Here is a 9,472-nt window from a genome sequence, read left to right as displayed (position 1 = left end):
TTCACTTCAAATCTAGTGTTTCAATATTGAAATTGTGCGACATGTCAGTTTAAAAGACAGGATTGGTTCAATGTGGCATCTCTATTGGCCTAATCTTTTTGGGAACCATGAAATACATTGTTTAGAAAGATAAAACAAAAATGACATCGCGTTGCTGAGATATTCTGTTCAGAGAGCGGGACGGATGGACGGCCAGCCTGAAAACATACCGCTATATATATATATATATATACACACAAAAAACTAAGTAACTATTATTAGAAGGTCAGTGCAAAAGTGATATCATTTGGTCTGCATATAACTGTACTCTAATCCTAGATGATATTAAGTGGTACAATGTGAAAGTCTTGGAGGAGTTGTTTTCAAAACAGCCAGAGAGAAGACAAGTTAATCATGTTTCATCTAAATTTAGCACCCAGCTCAACAAATGCCTTTGCTGTCACACTCAGATAGATATTTTGGTCTAATGTGGGGAAGCCCACTCTTCAAGGCTGGAGTCAAGACAAACGGAGTGAGCTGTAATGAACCTCATCTTCATCTCAATCATCTGTCCAATGACAGCGAGAGTCAGAAACAGGAAGGCTGCCAACACAGAACTACACACACTTGACAAAATATTACTGCAACAGAAATAGTTTAAGTTGGAGAGCAATATGGCTATTTCACAGTAAAGCCACAGTATTATTCTGTTTTTAAGGTCATTCAGTGAAAAGCAAGAATTGTAAGAAAATTATTTCTGTAATTTCTAAACCAAATGGAGATATTGTATATTAATTAAAAAAATGTATATCAAGTCGGAGCATTTGATTGGTTTGGGTAGCTTTGGGGCTACTGTTCTATGTAATTACCCATCTTTATTTCATACATTTATCCAGACAAAAGCACACACACATTAAGACATGACGTTTCAGGACCCCCCCCCCCTCTCACACACACACACAGAGACAAGTAAATATAACCTACATCTGAGCAAGTGCACTTGGGGTGAAAGTGCTTGGACTTTAAGCTGATTTACCTAAAACCATATGCTGACAAGCTTTTGTCTGAGTGCCAACATCCAGATAAGATTAAACAAACACGCACACACACCAACTGCCAAGGTTACTAGGCGTTATGGGTAGAGATTTGCTGCTGGCTTTGTCAGATTTCGCTCCTCTCCTTCTGTCTGTCTGTCTCCTTTGTTTTCTCCTCCATCTCCTTTTCTCTCATTTGTTCAATCTCTCTCTGTCTCGGTCTCGATGAATCAGGGAGAGGCAGTGATAGGCACAGCGCTGTGACTCGCCTACTGTGAGAGATCTCCGTCAGCTTCCTCCCTCAATCCTTTGCCCTCCCTTCCTCCATCCCTTCCTACCCCCTCTCTCCTGTTCTCTGAGCAACAGCTGCCTTTAACCCTTTACAGCAAACGCCAAGTGCTGGCCTATAAGAGATGTGGAGCAAGGGCAAGTAACAACGAATGTGAGTGCGTGTTTAAGCGTGATGATGATGATGATGATGATGATGTGAGAATTCTGAGCTGGTGTTTACAGGAAAACACCAGCTCATGCTCACCTTCAACTACACTCTGTAGATTTGTCAAACAGAGTTGACTGTAGCCTCGGGCTGATCAGCGTCACTTGTTGAGTGCCCACTGTCAGCTATAAATGTGCAATCATTCATTTTGGACTGTTGGTCAGTCAAAACAAGTAATGTGAAGAGGAAGATTGTGATGGGTATCCATCACCAATTCTGACATTTTTTTGATCGATTAAGAAACAAATAATAAATTACAGTCACACTTGGCAAGGATGGGAATGCAACAACAATTAATAGATGTGTGACTCAACAAGATTGGCATGAACTACAAAAGAGAAAGCCGAACAGTCAGGCATGCAGCCAAGTTCACACCGGTTGCCACTTTCACACACTCAGGGATTTTAGATATGCCATCAACACATAAAATCTGATTACAAAGAGTCTTTAAAGGATTTACCTAAAGATGCAGTGGTTTAGGTTCCCTCTAAGAACACAAATGTCCCAAATAGATGAACCCTACTTAACATATATAACAAGCACTGATTTCATACACAGCAAACCACATGACGGACGGAAGGCAAGAACACAGAGTAAAAAACAAAGCCTTGCTCTAAATCCTAGGGAGGGGGGAGTTAAAAGTAACACTCCCTCCATCCTTCTGCTGCCACCAGAGACAGCATCATGGCAACTACACACCCTGAGCTCGTCTGCACGCCTCTCCCTCCAAGTAAACAAACTGCAACAGCCCACCAGGCACCAACTGTTGTTAGACAGATAGTACCTTTAGGCTGCCCTGTCATAGTCTCTAAGAGGCAATGACATTGATAACAACAGACCTTAGTGACCCCGCAGAAAACAAATACTCAACTTTTCTTCTCCCAATACCAATTTCAGTTATCTCAACTCTGGGTATTTACTCATACCAAACACCAAACTGATAACACTGCGCTCTATTCCCACATTTAAAATCTATTTACAGAGTGCAATTTGAACTATTGCTATACAAGTTATTGTGTTATATTGGTACATCCTTATCAAACAATGAATGTGTTGGTGGAAACAGCACAAGAGGAGCTAACAGCTTCTCTTGCCAAAAAACAAAAGAGACGCCTTTGTGGAGTATATTTCAGTTAACATGTTTCACACATAATCATTAAGTGTGAAAATCACAATTCCAATACATAAAGGTGTCAGTAAAACTCAAAAGGGCTACTGAACCAACTTTTATATTCTGAAGGGTGGAAATAACTAAGTGAAACATTGCTGTAAGAGGTGTCGTCAATACCACAAACTTTCATTGGTCAAACATTATGCATGCGCACACACACACACACACACACACACACACACACACACACACACACATTAAACCATTAATCCTGTTAGGACCTCTTACAGGAGTTCATGGCAACAAACTGACACAACTACCAGAGCACATGCCGATATAGACGCACACACACAAGCGCCCATCAAAACCATTTTCAAATACACACCCAATACCTAACAGTAAAATCATCTGGACATTATGACTACACTTAGTGGTTCTCAGAGGCCGATACAACTGTGGCAAAATAAATGAGATGGCACTGACCGTGACTCGGGCTGAGAGCCATGTTGCCTGAATTCAAGGCTTCATCAAAACGAGCGAATAACGTCTGTAACCTGGAGAGAGAAGAAGAAATGTTAGAGCATAACATACAAAAGAACTAATTAAATAAATATAATTGCACAATTGGATAAATCAAAATGAGACTAAATTAGACAATAAACACAAACAAACACACACACACACACACACACACACACACACACACTTTTGACCAAGAGACAGTCACGGTGCTGTGAATCCCAAGTGAAAGTATCATCAGCAGCAACATGTGGACAGTCTGCCCGCCTGTCTGTCGGCAGGTGGGTGTGTCACCTATCATGCCAGTCACACGCATGAAGCTCCAGCAGCAAACAACTTGAGTCCTTCTGGCATCATGCTCAGCATCAAACGCACAAAAACACACAGAATCACAAGCCGCATCAGCTCAGCCATGTGATGTACAGGTAGGACTGTCTGCATGTTAATAAAGCAAAGATTCATCCCAATAACAGACAGGTCCAGCAAAAACAACATCTTTGCATAAATAATAGCCTCAAACATCACCTGCACATTGAGCGGTGTTGATACACGTTGCTTACACATGACTGCTATGACAATAACACAACACAGACACAATGACCCTCGCCCTGTAACATGCCCTAATATCTCCTTGCCAAAGGGTTAGCCATGGATGTGAGCACAAAAGAATAAGAGTCATACACACCGTCGTCTGTCTCTGTTTTTCTTTCTGTCTCTTGGTGTCTGGGTGCTGGTCCACAACTACAAGACAGCTAAGCAGCTTCTGATAAGTGACGATTAGCATTGCAATGGGTTGCTCCGCCGTGCAGCGTTTTCACGTGGGTCCTTCCCTCTCATTAGCATACTAATTTGCCCATTCAATTCAGAAACAGCCTAGCCTCAAGTCGTCTACATTCATTTGCCTCAGTATTTCCCAGTGGACTGATTAATAGGTTGCTGCGCAGCGTTGCCTTAGCTCCAATGCTAGTGACACACTCCGGTCCTCGGCTACCCTCAGCTCTTTGTATCCAACATGGTGCAGTGACTTTGAGAGAGAGGGAGGGGGGAAGGGGGAAGGGGGAGGGTGTGAGAGAGAGCACGAGAGAGAGGAGCCAAACAGCAAAAGACCAAAGCATGCTATGGGCATACGACGAAAGCACCACCTACTGTAGCAAATACGTATTGTATGCCAAGCACACACATACTGAGAAATCGCCACACTGTACAAAGAGTTAAATCTCAGCTGGGCCATTGTGTGCGTGTGTGTGTGTGTGTGTGTGTGTGTGTGTGTGTTAGAGAGAAAAATGGGGCCAGTTTGTGTGACAGGCAGCAAAGAGATTCAGTTCCCCTTTACATAACCTCCCTCCCAGACGCACGCGTGCGTGTGCGCTCGCACTCACACGCACGCGCGCACACACGAGGGGGAGGGGCTGTACAGCTAGCGGCAGACAGACTGACAGACAGAAAGCAAAGCTGCTGCTCCTCCCCCTCCATGTCTCTCCTTCTCACCCCACTTGTGTATATTCACTCCCTCTCTTCTATTCCTCTTTTTTACTTCAACCTCCTTGATTCCAGGATCTCATCGCACTACACACACCGTTTATGCTGACCCCTCAAACTGGGCTGGACACAGATCCACTGTCGGTCACCTCGACATGTGCGCATGAAGCAGGTGGACGTTCATTCAAGCAGCATTTGGACGAATAATAGGATACAGTTGTCACAGGTTAATCCCACTTTACTGTTAACAGGGACTCAAGTCTACACCAGTACTTCCATACAAATCACTGCTCGACTTTAGAAATACATTTACAATAAGTTAGAGAAATACTATAAAGTTACATTTTAGTAATATGAATGATGTTTAAACTTCAATAACAATACTGATCAATAAAACCATCTGTAAGAGAAACACACACAAAGAAATCCAAGTAGTGTCTGACCCCATTTCAATGCAGGACAGGGTGAGCTGGATTTAACAACCGGGTCAAATGATTCTCGCTGACCAAATCAGACTGACTGCCAAAGCAGGTTTAACCCGGGTCAGGTTCACTGTAGGATGAGCGATCTCATCCGACACTGGCTAACGTACACAGTGTAGTGTGTTGTGCTGAACACTAACCAGATTAACTGACCGGAATGATGAAATTAAACTATTTTCCAATCCTATTCCGAACAGTCTAAGACCTCTTTAGGGACAAACCAAATTTGGGGTAGCAGCATTCTGTATAATTCAACCGACAGTTTGTAAACTACATATTTAAACCTTTATTACAAGACTGTAAAATTCACCAGACATAACAACCTGACACACACTGATTTGATTTAAAGATGTCTCTTAAAACTAAATCAGCCAATTTAAAAACTCAAACACAAAAGTTTGCTTGTGTATAACAAATGACAATTCAAAAAGGTAAAACTCTGACGCTACTAAAGCCTACGGTCCATTCAATCCACACCGACGCCCGCCCGCCCGCCCGAACAGCTCCTGAGGAGCTGAAAGGACAGCGCCGGGCCAAATTGTCTTCATCAGGCTGATTGACAGAAGTGGGCTCCGGAAAGAAATTGGCATTGGTTTTACTCACCGATTGATTTTTATTCTCAAGGCCTATGGAGGACCAAACCAGAAGACATTATAAAATGGTCTGTTCAGTGAGACGCGTTTCTGGCAGACAAACACTTCTAAAAAGGTTTTCTATATAAATTGGCCTTTAAATTGTCCTGACCGGCATTCAAAAGATAATCATACTCATTAGTTATAGCCTCCAGGCTTACGACAAATTATTTGGTTGAGGAATGTTTCATACAAACACATTTTGTGTGTGATTTAACACTGTGGACCTGGATACTATTTCAAGCTTTTTTTCAAATTAAAAAAGGGGCGAGAAGGAGAATATAATCTAAATTGTAAATGATTGAAAAATTATTGAAAAGTACTAGAATCCAGACATGTCATGGATTTGATGCAGGTAATCTTATGTTAAGGGATGAGATATAATACAAGACAGTACTCCTCACTTTTAGCCATTCTCCACCTTTTCACGTCTTACTCTCAACACTACACTCCCTTTCTCTCCATAATCAAACACGGTAGAGCTACAACAGAGTTTATATGTGATCTGGTTAGCAAGACCCTGGCCGCAGCCCTGCATTCCACCTTGCAACCATATACTACTTACACAAACACGCACAAATAACATCCACCTTGTCTTCATACCAGTGCCACAATATTATTAGTGAATACAGTAAAAAATATTTGTACTCGTCACAATTCATGCCAAAAGAGAAACATATTTTTAAGATTATTTGATCCCCTGTACATTACATCTACAGAGGAACAAGCATTGGTTTCAGACATAAATCTCTGTATCCGTCAGACGTACACAGTCTGTATGAATCCCACATCCATATTTACACTGGAGACAAACAGGCTTAATGTGTGCAAACATGATACACGTCCACGGCCAGCATTCACAGACACAAGACTCACACTGAGCAGTCAGCACACAAATACTGGGGAGAGAGAGAGAGAGAGAGAGAGAGAGAGAGATGAGAGAATTAACCCTGCACATGTAACCAGGACGAGACCACTCAGTGGACCCCTTTAGATGACAAACACACACACACACACACACACACACACACACACACACACACACACACACACACACACACACACACACACACACACACACACACACACACACACACACACACACACACACACACACACACACACACACACACACACACACACACACACACACACACACACACACACACACACACACACACACTTCCTACAATTTTTCCACAACTCTGTTACTCCACCCAACGCCTTTGTACCCCTTCTTCCCCCTCCCCCAGTCAGTCACCATTGTGCTCTGGATGAAAGTGCCTCTCTGTGGTTGTGAAGGGCAGAGTGGTGCATGGTGTGGCCTGGGACAAACTGAGTGCCAAGGCCACGGGACCCACAGGCCCCCACACAACTCATCCTCTGCTGTGCAGAGGAGGAACACACACACACACACACACACACACACACACACACACACACACACACAAATAAAAATATAAACAATGCTCACAAAGAGAGAGCTTATCAATAACTGACACATAGAAAAGAACTCACCGTGCAGCTGACAGACCTCTCTTCGCCAGGTCTGCTCGGACTTTCTCTCCAACGTGACGATAAACATCCACCAATGTTGCTATGGAGGCCTCACGTACCTACAGACAGCAGACATTAATCAATTTAAAAGTCCTGTGAGCGTGAACACACACACACGTGTATTTGTTACAATTATGGTCAAGTTACTTTAATAATTCTGCACAATTGGTCACCCTTAAATGGATTGAATTGAGAACTAAATACTTCAGGGCACGAACTCATGCCCCTAATGGGAGACCACTGATTTACTAGTTACGCCTGTAAAGGGATTCTCTGCAACTGAGGGTGGGCGGGCTTTTTGAGGATTTCGATTGGTCGGGACACTATGTGGGTAGATAATCATTGGGTAGACGATAGGAGCAGATTTCAGCTTTGGGGTGCAACTTGTGACGGTCCCCTAGCCCGATTACTGGTCTGTCTGTCTCCTACACCCAACAGGTAACAGGAGGCGTGGAAAGCCCTACTTGGAAGCACCTGGGCCCGGTGCTCTCTAAGGATAAAGGCCCTCTCTCTCTCCACCGCCGGGCATTGTTCGTGTGTGGCCAGCCAGGCAACAGCAACTTATCACTTGTACCCATTCCCGATTGTTCTGTGGTGTATTGCAACCCACCTTTAGTTACGTAATACATTCCCCTATGTTCTGCTTTAATCTCTGCGTCTCTCTCTCATTTGTCATGAAGTCAGAGCCGGGTCGTGACAAACTCCACAGGAGGTTTAAACCCACCTCTCTCTATCCATCTCTCTCACTGACTCACACACATATTCAGCTGGTACTGCTGTGCGGGTCAATGGTTGGCTATTGGTGCACATGGTTCAGCAGTGGAGCTGGAGGAGAGACTCTTCGGAGCCCATCTCCTCACTAATAACAGAGCTGCCTTCATGCCTGCCAACACACTCTGGATGCTGAGAGCTAAACCACAGGCTTAGCTACAGACTGATACAAGGAAGAGACCTAGGTCCTCTCCCCACTTTAACAAACACAGAAACTACAGTAGAAGCAGATACGTAGGCATGTTGATCATGTATCATATTGCTAAAGCACTGTGTCTCGTACCTGTGGGTTCTGGTCTCCAGTCAGAGAGCAGAGATGAGGAACTAGTTTACTGAGGCTCAATGGCTGGGCTCCGTACCTGAAAAAGAGCCACAAAAAGACAGGGAAATGATTAGGATGTCCATCATTAAGATCAAATGTTCAGGAATGTGGAAAAGGCATATATACCCAGGACTGGGAATTTAAATACTGGGAATTTAAATTGTGAATAGGATTTATGAACCCCAGGATATGTTGAATATATTTGGTACAAATGACTATAAAAAAATTCTACTTAATTCATAATATGTTTTTATTTATTTAGAAGGTAGCCAAGAAAGCTCAACTCACTGCAACCTGAAAACTCAAGCCCAAGAAGGCAATATACTGTCACCACTTGACAAAACATACATAGCATCAAGAAAAAAAACAAAATCCAGAGTAATTTGAGAAACGCACAAGTAAACAAATATACCAGACAAGTCAGAAAAATACAAATCTAAATGTAACCGGGATACAAACAAACAGACATTTTCGCAGGGTCACCAACACTTATGAAGATGCTTGTAATTAGTTAATGGCTGGCATTAGGTCTCTGGCAAATACCTCAAATAATAGAGGAATAATGCAAGCAGAATATTAAAACTAAGTTAAACATGGTTACATCCTTTTCCAACATCGTACACAAGTGATAACGGTGGAAATCAGTTTCCATCACACCAAACTTCTGTTGTGTTGCGTGCGACCTGCAGAAAATAGGTATTTGCAGTGCAGATCTTTATTTTATTTTTTTACTAAATTCTAAAAGTGTTAATGAAGATGGCCTATTCATTTTCTTGTGTTTTTACCGTGTCCCTTTGTTTTCTTTAACTGCAGTGAGCTTTGTCAAACACTGTCAAACTGGAGTTACAATAACTATATAAATATTGCAAATACCCAGTAACGTAAGATTTCTGTGCCACTTGGTTTGCATGCTTAATAGATAACTGTGCTTTACTATCAGGTACCAGCTTAGCATTTAACGTAACAGTGTCACTTTCCATTAACAAAAAGATGCTAAATTTAGCAATTCAATTCTAAACAGCTCAGATTTGCTGTGTGGTGACTTGAGGGTGGAAATACAATAAAATACAACCTGAATAGTTCTGAACTG

General features: G+C 42.6%; 1 protein-coding gene across 21 annotated transcripts in view; it reads right to left on the bottom strand.

The window, feature by feature from the left end:
* Positions 1–9,472, bottom strand: part of clasp2 (cytoplasmic linker associated protein 2) — a 55,309-nt gene that overhangs the window by 34,098 nt on the left and 11,739 nt on the right. For 20 of the 21 annotated variants that reach the window (XM_034544590.1, XM_034544589.1, XM_034544593.1 and 17 more), the window contains exons 5-7: positions 8,344–8,419; positions 7,251–7,348; positions 3,104–3,174 (exon numbers count right to left, since the gene is read on the bottom strand). In XM_034544590.1, the coding sequence (XP_034400481.1) occupies positions 3,104–3,174; positions 7,251–7,348; positions 8,344–8,419 (245 nt within the window). Of the gene's footprint in view, positions 1–3,103; positions 3,175–3,824; positions 4,169–7,250; positions 7,349–8,343; positions 8,420–9,472 lie in introns of those variants that run through there. The other variant, XM_034544608.1, reaches the window with a different exon arrangement.

This window comes from Cyclopterus lumpus, chromosome 11 (genome assembly GCF_009769545.1).
Source record: "Cyclopterus lumpus isolate fCycLum1 chromosome 11, fCycLum1.pri, whole genome shotgun sequence".
Classification (NCBI taxonomy): Eukaryota; Metazoa; Chordata; class Actinopteri; order Perciformes; family Cyclopteridae; genus Cyclopterus; species Cyclopterus lumpus.
Note: the sequence above shows the minus strand (reverse complement) of the source record. Positions and strands in the feature narration are given on the sequence as shown.